At 41.7% G+C, this 20,024-nt stretch overlaps 1 protein-coding gene across 4 annotated transcripts in view; it reads right to left on the bottom strand.

Annotated features, from left to right (window-relative positions):
- UNC5C (unc-5 netrin receptor C) overlaps positions 1 to 20,024 on the bottom strand; it is a 345,827-nt gene that overhangs the window by 51,630 nt on the left and 274,173 nt on the right. For all 4 annotated transcript variants that reach the window (XM_075609721.1, XM_075609751.1, XM_075609741.1 and 1 more), the window contains 3 exons: positions 16,255 to 16,435; positions 15,209 to 15,376; positions 14,628 to 14,792 (listed from right to left, as the gene is read on the bottom strand). In XM_075609721.1, the coding sequence (XP_075465836.1) occupies positions 14,628 to 14,792; positions 15,209 to 15,376; positions 16,255 to 16,435 (514 nt within the window). The remainder of the gene's footprint in view (positions 1 to 14,627; positions 14,793 to 15,208; positions 15,377 to 16,254; positions 16,436 to 20,024) is intronic.

Raw genomic sequence — 20,024 nt, 5'->3', positions numbered from 1 at the left:
ACATATAAAAACCCCAATACATATAAAACCCCCAATACATATGTAAAAAAACAATACATATATATAAAAAAATGCATATAAAAAAACAATGCATAATAAAAAATACCAATACATATTAAAAAAAAACAATACATATAAAAAACTCCAATACATATAAAAAAACCAATACGTATAAAAAAACAATCCATATAAAAAACCGCAATGCATATAAAAAAATACATATTAAAAAAACAAAACAATTCATATAAAAAACCCCAATGCATATAAAAAAACAATACATATGTTAAAAAAACAATACATATAAAAAAGACAATACATATAAAAAAAAATCCACTTGCATACCTAGGTATTTTAACCACTATTGTTAACTGGCAGGGACGCCGACAGGGAGGGAGAGCCGGGACAGGTGCCCCGGGCCCGGTGTCTGCGGGGGGCCAGGCCGGCATGGCAACTTGGGCCCGACCTCTGGCTAGGATCAGCTGCAGGTCCTCTCGCGGCTGGGCCCCGGCTCTTCCTCTGCTGCAGACCTCTTTCTTACTCTGTCCCATGTGCCTTCAACGCTGGCCTGCACCGAAAGCTGGGCCAAGCTTACTTCCGGCGTGCTGACGTCAGAGTGCCGGCATTGGAAGCTCGACGTGGGACAGAGTAAGGAAAATACCTTGGTACACCGACACAGAGACGCACTCAAAATTATGTCTAAGTGTCAATTTTAGATTAAAAAGCATGTTTGCATCCCTTGATATAATTGCTCCCCCAATTACTGATAAAAATGCCAACACACAATAGGCTCCTGAAGTTAATTATACAGTAAAGGAACTTTATTCACCGTTTATCAAAGAAGGGATTGCAACTGTGAAAAAAATGATGTTCCCCTTCATTTTAAATTGTTGCATGAACATTTCTAATAAATAGCTAAGAAATCTTCAACGCAAATCATTTAAATATGCATTGCAGGCTTCTCTGGTGGAAAAGGTGTTAAGTATGATGAACCCAGAAACATATTCATGGGTAAGCCCAATAAGGTTCAGTAACTTAAGTGGAAAGGCAGCAGCATCATTTTTCACAGTATGATCTCCAGTTTCGATTGCAACCAATTTCAAAAGAATTAAAATCACATTATGTGTACATGAGTATGTCTGCTGCTCATTACATGCTATTCATGGCAGATATCTCAATTCCTCTGGTCCTAAGGCTTGATGTGACTTCTATTATTGTAGGTGTCGGCGCCTTTACAGTAAATGTAAAATGCATTCTGTTTTGTACGTATTGTCATCATAGTAATACATACGCTGTGCAAAACTAAAATGAATTCATTCATAATAATGACATGATAATTGAGACAGAGAAGTGCCTTAATCATATACATGAACAAAAAGGGTCAGAATAATTATGCAATTAAGGTGCAATTGCGAAACGAAGATTAATCACTATTGCTTTTGTACTTCATTTTTATCAAATACATGTACAGACAAAAGGCTAGAAGTAGGTCCCTAAACTAGCAGAATTATGACAAACTGAAAAGCTAATTGGTTCAGGCTAATTAGTGTATGTATATATATATATATATATATATATATATATATATATATATATATTTTTTTTTTTATGTAGCATCTGGTGTTTGAGTGATAGCGGAGTGAGTTATTATTATCGCTATTTTGGTGTATAACATTGACAGTGCACTCAGCACTTTGTAATGGAAGAATTCCCTTTCACACAGTAATTTCCCTTCATCCATGCACTATAATTATTTGTACCTTACACATTATAATGAAAAAGAGAGGTAACTCTAAATGTATTACCTCCTGGTAAAACATTTTTATGAATAAAATAACAAATAATATAATATTGTGTCCTGTATCTGTGGCATATAAAACTGTGTTTCTTTGGCCTCCATTTGCACTGACCACTACTGTATTTGCACATATAGAATAAGCTTTAGAGGTTTCTTCATGAACTTGTGTGATACGGTAAAGATTTTAAACGAACATAGGATCTACTGTACCATTTGGGCCTTATCTTCAAACGGTGGCAGGCTTTTCAAACCTAATTTATGAACCCCTCTCTTTTAAGTATGGATTGTGGTTCTGGCCTACTGCAATATCACTTCTAGAGAATATTTTTTAAATGATTATCGATACTTGACAAGCTTATCAAACGATGAATTCTAGAAGCACATGTCAACCAGAGTCTATGCCTCAATTGTCAATTATAGGTATTAAAGCTGCAGTTCAGGCTCCCATTTTTTTTTTTTTTTTAGTTTTTTTTTTTTACTTCAATAGTTTCAGTTGGGCAATCTCTACTTTCCTAAAAAAAAAAACTGCATAGCTGCCGGTCAATTCGTTCTCCGTCTATTGATCGGCAAAGTTTGGCGACATCTTTAAATATGGGGAATGTAAATCGTTGCTATAAGAACAAGCATGCTTGTTAAAATAGAATACAAGAAAATTGGTCTTTCAAAGTTGTTTATTGCATGAACTGCAGCTTTAAGGCTGTTCTTGTATACCACATCTAAAAATGTACCAAAATAACAGTGCAGGATCTTCATGTCAACTTTCACGGTCACTACAATCTTTACTTAAATCAGGAAAGTCTTTCATGTTTACTTTAACATGTAAGTAGTTTTTTTTTCCTGTTGGATATTCAACAGAAAACTCATGGCACTGTTTGATTACTGACTTGTATATGACCGTTTGACATTTGTTCTTTAGCAAACACTTGGCTTAAACTCCTAATTGATTCCAGAAGATAAAAACAACTATTAATCATTCTGTATTGAACCACCAAACATGAAGTTCAATGGGTTGCCAATATACTTCAAAATGTATACCAATAATGATCTAGATGACTGGGACAGGGCACCAGAGACTTTGCATCAGCTCCAAAAAGCATTTTTAAAGATATTTGGATTTTTGTATTGGGTATTCCAATATAGGAAGGATACTTAACTTTACAACCTTTGCAACTTTCTAGCAGGGCCACGGATTGTAAGGGAAAAGACCCCATGACTACAGTGACCACAACCGGCTATGTTAACTAGAAGGTTAAATGTATTAAAAGAAATGAACAGTGATTGGACGCACATGTAGAGGGCAGCCAATTTAGCTAACACAAGGGAAAGTTTCCCACCATCCCACCCTTGTTTAGAGGGTGGGGTTATTTTATATGTTAGGTTGGGGATTTCGTTATTGTCACAGCATGTGGGATGTTGCTTGCCAGCTAAAGTTGGTTGAGAGTTTGCCTTGTGTTGGTTCCCGTCTTGAGGCATGGTAAGGTAGTAGTAATACCGAGTGCCTTGCAGCAGGGCTTGCTCTAAACTTTGGATGATAGAGTTAGGCTGGGGCCATGGTACCGCAGACCGTGCGGACGCGTAATAAACAGACTGCCTTAAGGCAGTGTTCGCATCCATGTGGCGTGCGGGCACGTCTGCGCGGATGCGGGAGGGGGCGCGCATTGAGCAAGAAATCAGTTGAAACTGATTTATTGACGCGACAGGCCGGTCACGTGAGCGGTTCGCCCAATGAGGGCGAACCAGCTCTGTGACGCCATAAGCATGCCCCCAGAGCACGCCTCCCAAAGCCCAGCACGGCCCGTCAACTATGCCCAGGGAAAGCACCTGCTTTCCCACAGCCTCTGCACGCCTTCAAGCGGGCGAAGGCACCATGGCCCGGGCCTAATACGGACCCTAGTGATCAGTGGCTGGCATGATCGTTTGTTTGAATTGTTGTTTAAATGGTGATAATCACGTTAATATACGCGGTCACGTTTGTGTGATGTTTAATAAATCCTGTGACTATTTTACATCCAAAGTGGTGCTGGAGTGTTATTGGGATTCGAGTAAAAAGGTCTGGAGAAGTAGGTAAAATGAGGAATCTGAAAGTCATGGTTTTCTTCATGAAGAATACACTGACCACGTGTATTTCAGCTCAGGAGGCCATTCCTTCCTGAGATACTTACCTTTGCTGCAAAAATATGTTTATTGGTATTGGCAGAAGATGAGGGTTGTGAAGGTGACATGTTTGTGGGACGAGTAGCACAACTTGTGAGGGAAGGGTCAGAGACAGATAAATATTCCACAGCACAACATGCAGGGATAATGCTGGGCTGACTGAGGAAGTGAAGAGAAAAGGGTTAGCTGCGGGAGGGAATGAGGTAGTGGAAGAGCTGGAGGAGGTAGATAATGATAATGAGGAGCTGTTGGAAGTGTGTGTGGTGCACAAAACTGCACCAGCAGAGGAAGGAAGAGACTGTTGGTGGCCAACTAGGCAGTCGCCAAGGTCCGCAGAATTTTGGGGGCAGCAGCTGCTAGTTTGCTTAGTGAGGGTATTTTCCTGGTCTCCTATAGCAGGTAGAGAGCAGGGCAGTTGCTAGGGGTATGGGCAGTTTCCTCCATCCCAATTGGCTGCTGCTGGGTAATTCAGCCAATATGGAGGAGGTGTAAGGAGCCTGGGGGTGGGGTTTAGCATGGAGCGGAGAGTGGTTAGGTTGAGTCGCTGTCTTGTGTGTCATGCTCCATTCTGTTTTGTGTGTGCCTGGGTCTGTGGGTGCGTTCGGCTCTGTGTGTTCTGCTCTGTTGTGTGTGTGTGTTCTGCTCTGTTGTGTGTGTGTGTGTGTTCTGCTCTGTTGTGTGTGTGTGTTCTGCTCTGTTGTGTGTGTGTGTTCTGCTCTGTTGTGTGTGTGTGTGTTCTGCTCTGTTGTGTGTGTGTGTTCTGCTCTGTTATGTGTGTGTGTTCTGCTCTGTTGTGTGTGTGTGTTCTGCTCTGTTGTGTGTGTGTGTGTGTGTTCTGCTCTGTTGTGTGTGTGTGTGTTCTGCTCTGTTGTGTGTGTGTGTGTTCTGCTCCGTTGTGTGTTCTGCTCCGTTGTGTGTTCTGCTCCGTTGTGTGTTGTGCGTTCTGCTCCGTTGTGTGTTGTGCGTTCGACTCCGTTGTGTGTTGTGCGTTCTGCTCTGTTGTGTGTTGTGCGTTCTGATCCGTTGTGTGTTCTGCGCTGTTGTGTGTGTGTGTGTCCTGTCTTTGAAAGACAGAGAGAGATTGGGGAGAGAGATTGAGAGAGAGAATGAGAGAGATTGGGGAGAGAGATTGAGAGAGATTGGGGAGAGATTGAGAGAGATTGGGGAGAGAGAATGAGAGAGATTGGGGAGAGAGAATGAGAGAGAGAGACTGGGGAGAGAGACTGGGGAGAGAGAGAGAGACTGGGGAGAGAGAGAGAGACTGGGGAGAGAGAGAGAGACTGGGGAGAGAGAGACTGGGGAGAGAGAGAGAGACTGGGGAGAGAGAGAGAGAGAGAGAGATAGAGAGAGACTGGGGAGAGAGAGAAACTGGGGAGAGAGAGACTGGTGGAGAGAGAGAGACTGGGGAGAGAGAGAGAGAGAGACTGGGGGGAGAGAGAGACTGGGGGGAGAGAGAGATTGGGGGGAGAGAGAGACTGGGGGAGAGAGAGACTGGGGGGAGAGAGAGACTTGGGGAGAGAGAGACTGGGGGAGAGAGAGAGAGAGATTGGAGAGAGAGATTGGGGAGAGAGAATGAGAGAGATTGGAGAGAGAGAATGAGAGAGATTGGGGAGAGAGAGATATTGGGGAGAGAGAGATATTGGGGAGAGAGAGAGATTGGGGGGATAGAGAGAGAGAGAAGATTGGGGGGAGAGAGAGAGAGAGAAAGGGGGGAGAGGGAGAGAGGGAGAGAGGAAGAGAGGAAGAGAGGAAAGAGAGAAATAGCACACACTTAAGAAACGGTAACCAATGCCACATCATGTGTCATTATCATCATGATCAAGAGGGAATGGAACAGGGGTAAGAGGCAATTCAATATTATCAGCTTCATCAGCAGCACTCAGTATTATGATAGCACCACATAGAATGATGGCTCGTAAGCTGGCCCCTAGGTCATATGAGTGCGCCAACGTTCATGTATGTAAATGTATGGGACAATGTATGTAGCATATTTGAAATATATTTAAAAAAAACTAAGTATATTGATTTTTAATAGATGAGCAAGCTGGGGGACTAGAGGGGAAAAAATATCTTCATTTTGACTGCGTGGAAAAGTGGGTCAGGTACTGTACAGATTTTTAACCCTGTTTGTTATTTGTTCCACATATAGTATTAAAACTGTCAACTAAGAAATGCAATGTCTATACCTATCTAAGGTAACATGGGCTTAATAATTTAATGCTTGAGCAACAGTACTCAAATATCCTCCTATTACCTTCCAAACTATTCTGTTAAAGCTGTGAGCATGATCATTATAATGACAAAATGGCTAGTTAAGTTACAAGTGTTCACAGAAGATGTGTAAAATAATCAAATAAAAGGCATGGTTACAGGTATGTCAGTTCTATATTTTAAAATTAAAATGTAAAAATTGCCCTTGCAAAGCCTGACTGGGGGTAGCAATATCTTTGGCCAACATTTTCAGAGAACTGGACAGTGATTCAGTCTGGCATTTCATACACAACCTATCCCAGCTTCAAATTGCAAAGCCAGTAAAACCATCCTCAAACTGATGAGACCCTATAGATCGAAATATCTGTCTGTGAGTAACTCCGTGAGAGGGGAACTGCTCCACTTGTCTGGCCGCTCCGAGCTCTGCACGATCTAGAGTGTGGGGGCGGCCATGTTAGGCGCACATGCGCAGATCGGCCATCTTGGAAGTTGCGGAACCATAAATCCCAGAAGCCTTGGGACTAGGTTGTGGCAGCTATCTTGAACGGCTTCTCAGGTATTGTACAGAGACTACAAGTCCCAGAAAGCCTGGGGAAAAGGCCGGGGCTTTGAGGAGGTTGCGCCGAAAAGGAGGGCACTCAAGGGAAGGAGGATATCCTCTGGGACAAGGAACCAGCGTGCTCAGAGGAGACGGAGGTGGCGACCTGGAAGGTTACATCCAGGAAGCATTGCTTCCATGGATTAGGCCTAGATTGTGCCACCTAGGCCCCAGCTACACCCTTAGCCACCTCAGAGGAGTATTGTAGGGAAGGCCCCAGATAGGGACCCTTCCCCTTTAGCACTAAAGTAGTACTGCTGTGCTGGTGGACTGACGTCCACGCGGCGCTCTGCGGCCTGGGACCACGCCACAGGACCCCGAGACATTGTGTGCGACCCTCCAGCTCAAACTGCGAGGAGGATCAGGACCCTTAGGAGAGAGGGGATTTGTGTTGGAGGCCCCGCTATGTGGTATCCGCTCCAACACACCACGCCAAGCAGCACCTGGGTAATGGAGTACCCAGACAGGTACCCAACGTGCACCAACATCTACAGGGGCCAACGCTACCTCACATTTGGGTGGGATTGCTGGGACGGACACCAGGGGTTATTGGTGCCACGCACCCTCAGTACTTTGGGGGAACCACTACGTGTTGGGGTCACTGCACTACACTGTGTCACGTGGTACTGTGTTATATGTGTAGCATTGTTATAGTAAAGATCAGTCATATATATATTGCATGTTGTGTTATTGCTGTGGTATTGGTTTCTGTAAGGGGTTATCCCGCCAATGCTGGGATCCCTCATAGGTGGAGGCGCTGTGCACAAGGAGACAGAGCTCACCCAGGCTCCCAGAAGCAGATGCTTAGGCCTCCTGTGAGCAAACAGGTACAGCAGCACGTGTTGTTGGCCATATAGTTCCCTTAGGCATAGGGAAAGGGGGCTAACTGGCTATGCACGTCATTAACCCAGGATGTGCTGAAAAGCTGTGTAATACGGCATGTATAAGCTTATAGAGGTCAATGTTAAAATTGATAAGCGAAAGGTGACACTGTGTTCATTTGCATGTCATTACCCAGAATCCCTTGCTGCAGTGGAAGCGTTGTATACTTGGAGATATGGTGAAAAGCAGGGTGGGAGACCTGTCTGAGACATGTAAATGTGCTTACAAATGATATTTTTATTTACTGTATTCTCAATTTCAAACCCTTCCAATACACAGCTCCAAATTCATGTTCTGCATGACTGCAACACAACTGGCCAAGTAATGCAAAAAAGGATGAAAGCTGCATAAGCAGATTTGTAATGTGAAAGCACATACACATTTAAAGGATGCTCAGTGTGCACTGCACATTACTATTCTTTATGTAAATTCTACATATGTGGAACTTGCCATGTAATGTAAAACTAACAAAATATCATTATTTCAAGTCACGCAGATGCTTTTTATAAACATTTTTAATACAGGCAATGCTAATTCAGCATGTGTCTACCGATTGGTTGTAAGTTTAATAGTTAGAAGTAGCACAATATGGATATAGTGTATGATTACTTACAATTGTAGTTATTTAACTTAGTGTATCACCCCAAAGTTGTAATGTCAGTGTGAGCAGCGTATAGCAAAAATAAAGTCGTGTCCTCTTTCTCTTTTTGAGGTAGGGTTAACACCAATAACCCGAGAAGAAGCATAAGGCCCAAAACAAATACATAAGTAAAGGCTCACGGTGCTACACCTCCTCAAGGAGTGACTACGGTCCAATCACTAAATATGCATATTTACATACAATGTAAGCCACAAATGTAACTGTATATATGATGTGTTTTCCTCAAAGATTAAAAAAAAGGAAAAGATGTCCATTAAAAGTTAGCACTAGGAATAACAGCCTATATACTACAGTATACTTGTGAATACATCTGAAATGTCTAGGAAATATCCTAATTTAAATGTGTGTAGCCCCTTTCCTTATGACTAAGGGAACTACACGTGCTGCTGTACCTGTTTGCTCATAGGAGGACTAAGGGCTGGGACCCTCTGCGCCTGGCGGCGCGGGCGGCCGCGTGAGCGCTCCCACCAGCAGGGGAATCCTCCCGAGCCGGTCCCAGTCCCCCCTCGCTGCTGGCTCACTACGCGCTGTGACGTGTCAGCCACCAGGGGATGCAAGAAAATTGTGATCCCGAGCGCTGACGCGTCACGTGGTGCGCTGATGAGCCAATAAGCGGCGGGAGCGGGAGCTGTCAGGAAGCAAGGTGGGTGGTGTGTGTGTGTGTGGTTTTTTTTTTTGCTGTTGCTTACCTTCTAGCAGCTCCCTCCTGCAGTCCGAGCCCGTGGAGGGAAGGGGGGGAGTAGCGGGTCCCTCCGCTCAAGCCACGCCTCCCCCCTCCCACTCCCGCCCACCTCCCGCTCCGGCTCCCGCTCCCTACAGACCGCATATCGCGGTCTGTGTCTGTCAGCGTCCCGCCTGTCTGCAGTGCGGGCGCGCTGACTGAGGGAGCAGAGCCTTATGCCTCTGCCACTGTGAGCCTTGGGTGAGCTCTTTCTCCTCTCGGTACAGCGTTTCCACCTATGAGGGATCCCCGCGTTGGCGGGATAACCCCCCACAGGAACCAATTACAGTGAAGAGTAATTCATACACAGGTATATAACAAATGTTTACTGACCCACACATATAATAACAATAACAACAACCATATAAAAATCCCAATGCAATACACACAGCACCCAACACCCCAGTGAGGTTTTCCCAAAGTACTGAGGGTACCCTAGGCACCTAAACACCCAGTGTCCTTAGAACAGTCCCCACCCAAAGTATGAGGTAGCGCTACCCCCTGTGTGGATTGTTGGTGAATGTTATACCTCCCTGGGCACTCCTGTACCCAGGTACCGCCAATGAGTCAAATGGGTCAGTCAGGTCCCACGTCGTGGGCCTCCAACAATCCCCTCACACCTTAGGGTCCTGGTCCACCTCATGGGTGAGCTCCAGTAGGAGTGTCTCACATGAATATCTATAGGACCTTGGCCTGATCCCAGGCAACAGGGTACCGCGTGGCCGTCCGGTCAACGGTGCAAGAACACACTAAGTAATAATGGGGAAGTGTCCCTTTCTAGGGCCTTCCCTGCAACATCTAGCTGAAGGGACTCAGGGCCTAACTGGGGCTTAAGGGGGCAATCTAGCACTGTTCCCTGGACACTACCTTCTCTGTTGCCTCCCTCCGTCAGACTGCCTCACGGTCTCTGTTCGCACCAACACTATGTCTGTCCTCCTAGAGGATTCTGGGACTTGTAGTCTCACAATGCTGTGTCTGCAGAGCCACCTAAGATGGGCGCCGCAACATTACAGTGCGCATGTGTGACGCATTACACTGCGCATGCGCAAGACCTAAAATGGCAGCCTGGGTCCGCCGTGGAGCTCCGGTGGCTCTGATTACCCCTGCAGCCTCCCCGCACCGGAGATAAGACATCACATCTCCTCTCTCCCCCCCTTCTCTCCTTCCACCTTCTCTCCTCCCTTCCTTCCCTTCTTACAGCCTTCCCCTCTCTCGCCCCCCCCCTTTCCCCATCTCCTCTCTCCCCCATTCTCTCCTTTCACCCTTCTCTCCCCCCTTCCCTTCTCCACCCCCGTCCCCTCTCCCACTTACCCTCTCGCCCCTTCCTTCCCATCTCCTCTCTCCCCCCTTGTCTCCTTTCTCTCCTTTCACCCTTCTCTCCCCCTTCCCCTCTCTCTGCCCTTATCCCCCTTCTCTCCTTCCACTCTTCTCTCCCCCCCCTTCCCCTCACTCGCTCCTTCCCCCCATCTCCTCTACACTTCTCTCCTTTCTCTCTGTCCACCCTTCTCTCCCCCTTCCCTTCTCCTCTATCCCCCTTCTCCCCCCCTTCCCGTCTCATGTGACCCTGCTCTGAGCTCGAAAGTCAAACTCTCTTGTCTCCCCAAGCACCAAGCTTGGGAGAGCGTGCGTGCCCGCGCATGAGTGTGGGCGTGAGAATTAACTTTCAGAGAGGTAACCACGTCAAGCACAAAGCGCATAGTGTGGTCAGCGCCAGCGGGGACTCAGTCTAACTTTGGCCAAGTCACCCTGTGCCTCAGGTGACCAAAACATAGATAGTAAAATCATCTGGGCAGGGACTGTGTCTGTAACATATGCTGCGTAACGCGCTCTATACTGTAATTGTGAACTGCTTTGAGTCCCATACAGACAAACAATATAGGAAATAAAGTTATTGTTATTAACTGTTTCTCTCTCTCATCTCCAAAAGCCCTATTTCAATGTTGATGGGAGTAATGTCAAGTTATTTGAAAGCAACAGTGAGGATAGCCTAAAATAACTTGACTTTAACTCTAATCTAATGATCTTAATTACGACCTTCAACTCTTCCAGCAAGGGCATTATTGGCCAGTAATGCCTTGTTCTTCGGAGATTATTACTTAAATAGCGTGACTTTAAGTCTAATAAGCTTAATTACGACCATTGTTTTTGCACATAATTATCTCCGTGAATGAGGTGTTAACCCAGTTACGTTATTTGCTCCGATTTAACAGAGCTTGATGAACCTAGGACCAAAAGGAAAAATAATCTAATACTCCAGCCATATTTGTTCAAAATAAATAAATATGGTTCAAATATATTTATTTAGCATTTCAACTCTACTCCTTTTCTTAATCTCTATTCTTCCACTGTCAAATCAGCCACATACCATTGATGTCTCACAGATTATATGTGTATAATGGCCTGCCTATGTAGACCAGGGAAACCCACACATAATATCCAAATACTTGAGCACTAGATGTTTGCTGTTCAATAAATAGACTGCAAGAACACTTTAATAGACTAGCAATAGACTTGGTCCTTGTACGTGTTTATTGCTGTGCCCTCTATTCAATCTACTCTGTAAAGAAGCACCAGATTTAGTGACTCTTAATTCTTTCCCATTTAAGAAAAAGCTATGAACTCCCCTTTAGGAGAGTGTATTCTAGAGAGAACATCAGTCTGAATAAATGTGACAGACGAGCTTTAGCAGGAATACCACAAGTGAGCAATAGATAGAAACTACATGCTTTATGTGTAAAATACTGTAATTACTGGGGCCAGTGAACGCTTCACAGTTTTTATCTCAACAGAAATCAATATTGCTACGGATTGCAGATTTGTTGTGGAATATACAGCCTGATAACATATCTTATTGATCTGTCCTAGGGATGTTACTGTAGCAAATAATACTTACCAATAGGAGGTTTAAGTAGAAGAATAATTCAGTTGAACCTTTCCATAGATATATTTTTTAGACGCTACTTCAGACACACTCGTCAGGAGTAGTTTGAGTAAATAAGAACATTAAATTACTATATTTAACAACAACAACAGTATATTCTGCCAGCTTTTGATTCAAGACAGATATCACAACCATAGTTCACACAGGCATAATTTACATGCAGTGCAATTAAGCAGACTGCAAGGAGAAACAAGACTAATTCAAGTTTATGGAGAAATTAGTCCCAAGCCTGTGGTTGTTGTACACTGAAACAATGAAAAGGCAGCATCAAGATGTCATAAATTCGTTAAATAAGCCATTTCAGTACTTGGGAAACACATTTAAAAGGTGGCTGAATTGGCATTTGTAAATGCAAGGCTATAAAAGGTGGAGACAATTAAGACACAGGATTAGTTCTACAATCCTCTCTGGTCAGACAAACAAGCACATATATAGCCCTAGGAGATTGTCTTCACAATGGGATCAGAATCAGGGTAGCCTGGGCAATGAGCCATGCAGCCCGATCTCTTGATTGTTTTCCTTACTGTGTGTGTATCATGGCTGCTCTACCAACTAGACTCTCACTCAGGGCCGGATTAACAACTAGGCAAACTAGGTGGTTAGAACCCCCCAAGCACACTCTCCCCCGGGGCAGATAGCTAGTACCCCCACCTCAGGCACATAACTATACTCAACCCCCCTCAGTATAATGAGTATGTACAATCAGTATCAAATTCTCCTTTTTAATGTAAAATAAATATGTAATTATAAATGTAGAATTTGTATTCATACTAATGCACAAAATTAATTTTCTAAAGTTAATTGGGGAGGTGGGAGATGCAAGGCTGAAGTTTCGCCTAGGGCGTCTAATATCCTTGAACTGGCCCTGCTCTCACTAGCTCTACAAATGCATTTTACTTCAACATCTGAACCTCACATAACAAACCATATCTGCAATGAAAATGCATCCTGTATTTCTTCTGATGGTATCACACGGACAAGTGCTATCTGCTGTAAAACCATTTTGGCGGGTATAAGTTAGTCCCTTCAGGAACTGAATAAATATGAAATGCTGAAACGATTATATAAATGTGACACAACTAATGACAGTAGAGAGAAAATGGAGAGGGGGTGGGGGATAAAGACAGAGGGAAACTGACTGAGAGGACTTATTAGCTTCAGACAGAGTTATAAAGCATGGCAAATCAATATTTTCAGCAGTGATGGATCATAGAGCAGGATTATAAGTTTTTGACTCTTATATAGGAAACCATTAAAATATTACTATTAAACCCAGACACTGAGGGACATTAAACCCCCTTGGGCTAAGAATGACAATATTCAACTGTGTTTTTTCATTGCTGCATTTTGTTTTATAAAAGGGTGATGGTAATAGGAATATCTCTATAGCACTTTTCATGTAAATGCATTAAATGAAATGGGCACATCTAGAAAATACACATACAAATGTAATATCCTATTTCCGTAAATAGTGATCTCCATAGGTGTTGTATTGCATTTACTGAATTTTAAGGCATTTAATATTTAACTTGAGGAAAAAGATTGCCACGTGTCCAGATATACTTAAAACTGTTCCATACATATACATAGAGCTGTACCGACAAATATGGAGGTTTTTTAGACTATGTAAAAAAAATATCAATATTCAGTTTAATGCAGTGAATATCTAAATGAATGTATCTTGTGAAACCATAAGGCTCTGACAGGGCTGAGAAGGTACCTTGAGAAAAGAACTAGGAGGAGTGCACATTCTGGAAACAGAAACCCAGAGTACATGATAAGTAGTACAGCTCAACGCCCTTATAACGCTTTGCTTGGGGTCCAAAGTATCACATCGCGTTATAAGCGGATTGTGTTAGAAATAATGTACAATTGTATGCATTGTACAATAAATTATTTAAGATACCAATAATCGTGTTGTAAAGTATTCATAAATATGAAAATTGGGAGTCACGCTTGCATCACGTTAAAAGCGGATTCTCATTGTAACGGATCGCGTTATAACGGGGTTGAGCTGTACTTGCATAGTGTAGTATCGGTGATGAATAACAAGGCGTTAAGGTCCATGTGGGTAACAATGTCTGGTGGACTACCTTTGACAAGTTATTGATAAGAGACAAAAGAATGACTGCATAAGGATGACAAGAGTAGGGAGACAGATACAGTAAGTAGTGATTACATTTTACAAAGCCCTGGTAAGGTCTCATGTACTGCATTCAGTTATGAGAACATACTTTTCCTAGTTGTTTCTCCACCAGACAAGCAGTCTACATAAATGTCATTACATTATCAGTGGGTTGCACGAAACAAGATCCACAATAACTCCCTTCCTCATACTCCTCACTGTAAATTACTGCATAATCGCTGTCAACCTGTCACAAATGATTAAAAATGCTTGTCTGACTTGAACGGCACAGTGAAAGGCAACTAAAATGAAGCAAAAGCTGCAACAATGTACCCGAGTAGAGAACCTGAATTTGTACAAGATATAATACATTTTAAAAATACATAACATACTGTAGGCACAAGCGCACGTTAGGAATAAAAAAAATACGAACAACAAAAAGCTAGAGAAAAAATGACAGTATTAGCAAAGAATAAAGATAGCCGAAAATGTATATTTCAATGTTACAAAGCAAATTGGTAATGCAGATTTTTCCTTACTCTGCATACATAAGCCATCAGTGCAGTTCTTGGACTGCAGCACAGGACCATCACAGTCTTTCCCCCCATTTCGTGGTGGGGGGTTTGCACAGTCTCTGCGGCGCCAATGTGTGCACTCTGTCCCACACGTAGACCATTTGCTCCATGCAGTCCATTCACCATCCTCTGTGAGAGAGAAAAATACATTAAAAAGCAGCTCACGGTGTAAGGAAATGCCCTGGATTTAGCACTTCGACTAAGTCTATAGCTTTAGAGCGAACACACACATTTCAAATTTAATGGAATCCCTGCAAAATATTCCAGTGCCCACGTACTAAAGTAGAAATGTGGGTAACCCAATATCACATTTGGTAAACTGTAAACTTGGTAAAGTTTACTGTTTGGTAAACTTACTTTAAGGCACCTTCAGTGCAACCCTTAATCAAACCGAGTAATGTAGAGCATTCAATTCAACAAAAACGGGGGGGAATGCTATAATGTACAGTACTTCCAATCTAATGGGAACAGACAGCTATGACAAATAAAAAAAATATATTTGGACATCTGCTGGAGCTCCATGAACACAAATAGGTTTTGTTTACCTGGGCACAGCGTGGTACAGGTTATTTTCTGGACACTTTGTCCTTCACAGAAGGCTCCACCATTGAGTGGGGCTGGATTTGTACAGGTCCTTGTACGTTTCTGGTACCCTTTTCCACACCGATTGTTGCATACAGACCACTCTGTCCAGGTGGACCAACCTCCACTTACTGGGGACAGACAACAATAAAAAGGGAATTAATACATAAATAAAACAAGCTGGTAAAGTTGTAAACTTGACACCAGCTGAAACACGGACAACATTTTCACAGCAACAAACTGTTTTATTGGCTAAATAACATTGTAGCACTTTGTACCTGTGGCTAAACATTATATAAATTAGACACATAACAAGGAATTGTACAGTAGTATGTTACCCACCAACAACAAGAAGTAACGAAGCATGCATTTTAAGTGACACTGACATTGTGATCTATATATCATACACTGTAGATTTCACAGACAGATGTGTGTTTTCTGATGTAGAATTTGTCTTCATAAATGTGACTATATTATCATTAGGTTGCATGAAACAAAATCCACAAAAACACCCTTCTTCTCATTCCTCACTATAAATGAAAACTAACTACAAATGATTGAAAGTACTTATCTGATGGATGGTTAAAAAAACAACCCCAAACAAGATCACTAACCTGTAATATGTCAACATCTATTGCTGGCGTACATGCTGCAGTATGTACGCCGAATATGTAACAAGAAGACATACGATTTTAAGCTCTTTTTGGTAGGGTCTTCTTTTGCATTATGTCATTTGCCGGTTGCACGTATTCCCATTGTTTGTAATATATTTACCTTGTATATACCATACATTGTTGGCACTATATAAATAAAATGATACATATGAAAACAAGCCTTATATGTTTTCAGAATCTCCTTTCAATAGAACATTGTCCTTCATATACATGAATTCAAGTGTACATATGTGGTCTTGGAATCTCAGCAACATTCTCTTGACATAACACACTTTTTTTTGGCCTTCAGAAAAACAGTAATTATGTCAATATTAATAATCTTGCAAATTCCTTACCATATACAATAACTGTGGCTGTAGTGCTTCTTCTTTTAGCCACAATGTTTTTGGCAACGCAGGTGTAGTTGGCTGTATCTGATAGTCTTGCTTGTTTGATGATGAGGTTATGATCAATGGTGATATAAAAATTCCGATCCTCTACAGGATCAATCACATCCTCATTTTTCAGCCACTCCACCTGAAAAAAAAAATTACACTTGTATATATCATTGTATGATCACTATAGTCAGAACTCATTTTTTTGGGAAAGTATGCTTTATGGTACATTTTCATATTATCATTTGTTCACGGAATAAAGCGGCAGCATAGTCAGCAGCGGGGTACAGTGGGTGAACAGTAGTTACATTAAGTAGAATGACCTACAAATAAGGGCGAGCAACTGCAAACCGATACAAAAGGTACTGAGGACCCTGCTCGTGAGGGCTTATAATCAACTTCAGAGGTCATTTAATGATCACCATGTAATTGCAGTGCTCTTGGCTACAGAAGTAGACCGAGAGTGCATTGGTGTGCAGAAATCCATAAATGACTCCTTCAGTGTTGTCAGAAGCCATTACCAATAATCCAATGTTCAGAGTTAAATTGACACTAGCAGTATAGATACAGACAGAATATATGCATGGCTTCCATGTCATATATAAATATATTTTCTTGCAACAAATTGGTTTATTTTATGTATTGTGTGTTGAACAAAGGTAACATATGATTACTTATCTGAAAAGGATCTATGCAAAGTATAACCTAAATAAAATGTCTTCGTATTAGCAACTGAGATATCTCTTCATCTAATGTGCAAAATAATAATAAAAGACGAAGCAAGTTATGAGTTGACCAAAAAGCAGAGAACAGATACAATGTGCGTCTTATTTAAAGTTGTATTTCCTGCACAACAAATAGGGATTTCTTGTTCTTTTTTTGTTTATTTTACACATTTCATCCTACTTTAACGTTCAGACTATACAGACACTCTTGTTAAACCCAACAATTCGAGAGGGATGTACAACTAACTCATTGTGCGCCCCTCTGGCAATCACTGGGTAAAGAAGCACAAATTCCACCCAGCTTCTCCATGTACAATTGTCTCTTCCCACCTCCTTCCTCCATTGAGAGACAGATGTGTTATGTCTAAATATTCATCGATTGGTATCAAGAGATTAATCTACATAATTGGCACATTTGTTCCAATTAACAAAGGAAAACTGCCACATGCCACCAAAATGAAGCGTTATGTAAGCATAAGCTACCATCAGCAACTAAGGCAAGAGAGAAAATGGCAACAGCCAACAGAACTGCTTATGCTAGTCCTACTTTGCCCTAGGACATGTCGAGCAATTACTGCAGTGTAAGAAAAAATACAAATGTGAAGCAGCGTAGAATTTCATTACTAAGTAAATGAGTACAGAGTACATTAATCAAACAAGTGATTATATGAATGAAAAAAAGCTATTGCAAGGCACTTATCAGATGTAAACTCAGCCACGCCAAGCTTATGTCATCTTGAAGTTGAATACTTTTGGCAGGCAACCGACCAGCAGGATTTTTTGTAATTTTTTTTTATGAGTAATTACAGATTTTTTTCCCCCTGCAATAATGCTAATTGATATAATTCTTGATGCAACAATGTGCTGGCACCTGTTCCACCATCCTATTGTTTTTATGATTTAGATTGTGACTGTAAAAGCTATTTAACAGTCATGAGAACTAGGCTATGTAGACAGGAACAAAAAGTTAATTGTATTCGTTTCTATCCCGCGTGCGCTCACCAAGTGAGATGCTGAAAAGACGTGTTTATTCAGGTAATGCTACAGCAAAGTGTTGTAGGTTTTTCCTCTTGCCAAATGAAAAAGACGCTGCAATAATTTATCAAACAAGTGAAATCAAAAGCAAATACGCCACTGGGCAAATAAGTGTATTGGAAGCTCTGTGCGGATGGCACTGTGCCCGTGTAACTTAATGCCTATCTATGCTGAGTTAACCAGGAAGTGAACTGCACACTGCATGAAAACTGATTGGGACATGTTGTTTTGGTTAGAAGGATAAACAATGCTAAAGCTTCAAAACATATTATTTACATAAATAACTGCAAGGTTACGACATTGCCAAAGCAGTGTCCGTGTTTTACTTGATAAGTAACAAACTCTATTCACACCTACTGTAGCATATCATGGGGATTGCATCAGACAGGAAACAATTCTCTTAAAGTGTGATACCCATTATCACTTGTTAAAAAACATTCACTTGAATATCCAGTATAGAGTCATAATAGCTATAAAGTGTCAGAGAAAATACTTCTAATATTGGTTCTTTGCATATAACTTGTTTTTAACCCGTAGGTGAAAATATCAGATTTAAGAAAACTGCACAAATTGCAAGTTCTATGAGGGTCTACGAGGCCCATAGGTAGACTTAAAATTAATCTGAAAGAGCCTGGTTTTCGACTGCTATTATAAACGTCAAGTGGGATTATCTCCTAATAATATGAGGTTATTATAGTTTATTTAGGAGACACTATAATATTCTGCAGTGCAGCAGAATGGGAAGTTCAAATGGGAAACAGCCCAGTGGAAAAGAAATTAAAATAAAACAGTATAACTTTTATTACAGATACAGAATGTAAAAAATTGAAGAAATGGGGAGTGGAGATATGAGGTGTAAAGGGAGATGCTATTAGTTTAACAACCAGAAGACATCTATTTTTCTCTTCGTAAAAGGCCCCTACGCAATTTGCTTTGAAGCAATTACTTCTTTAAAAACAAGGTGATAATTCGATAGGGGCCTCTGCTAACAAAGTGATAATGTAGAATAGGGGGTCTAAGTGGCAGTTACCTTTGTAGAAGGTGACGGATGAGCTAGCACATCTGGCAACAAAGAGATGACAATTCAGGATGCCTTTGGATGTGTGAAGGAGGGAGAGGTTCTGATGGACAAGGCCAGGACATTCTAATCGTAGGGTGCAGAGTGGGAAGAGTGGAGAGGGCTAATGTGATGAGGGGAAAGAGAGGGAGCAGTCTTGGGCAGCTTGTCAATTCGATGTGCAAATTATTGTGTAAATAGAAAAACGCAAAGAATTCTCATTTTGTGACTGATAAAAATTACAACATGGACGTGTTGATCCCTCTGACAAATGTATCCATTATCCAGGTATTTTAATTTGCCATTCCATAAACAGCTGAACAAACTCACACTGTATGTCAACTTAAATGTCCTGTATCTTTATCAAATTAATTTGCAACACATATGACTTCTAGAACTGGTTTTACTACAGGAATTGAATAGAAGTGCATCCGTTTATGTAAAGATGCATATAAGGAATTGAAATATGAAGTGTTTTCCGGATTCATTGATATATTATATTCTCGTTAAAATTAATGTTAAATAATGAAAATAAAGTTTAAATGAATTGCAAACCGCGTGGGAGCAAGCGTACTGACACGAAGGCTGTATGTTTTACTGAATGAATTGCATGCTAGCTGTAAAACCAGCAAAATAATTCTACCAGGTTTATCAAAGCAAAAAATTCCGTTGCTTTTAATAGGATACCTTTCTTTGATAAACAGGAGGCTGTTTTTGAACAGTTTTTGACACCGTTTTTCAGCAGGAACACTAACGTAAATAGGTGGCATTGTTACATAGTAGATGAGGTTAAAAAAGACAGATGTCCATCGAGCTCAACCGATATTACATTTACACAACATATACTTATCCTGCATTTGGATTGATGGTATATTGATCCTTCTCCATTGCAAGTGTAGCCCTGGTCTCCAGCG

The sequence above is a fragment of the Ascaphus truei genome, chromosome 1, assembly GCF_040206685.1.
Source record: "Ascaphus truei isolate aAscTru1 chromosome 1, aAscTru1.hap1, whole genome shotgun sequence".
In the NCBI taxonomy this organism is placed as follows: domain Eukaryota; kingdom Metazoa; phylum Chordata; class Amphibia; order Anura; family Ascaphidae; genus Ascaphus; species Ascaphus truei.
This window is presented reverse-complemented; position numbering and strand designations above follow the sequence as displayed.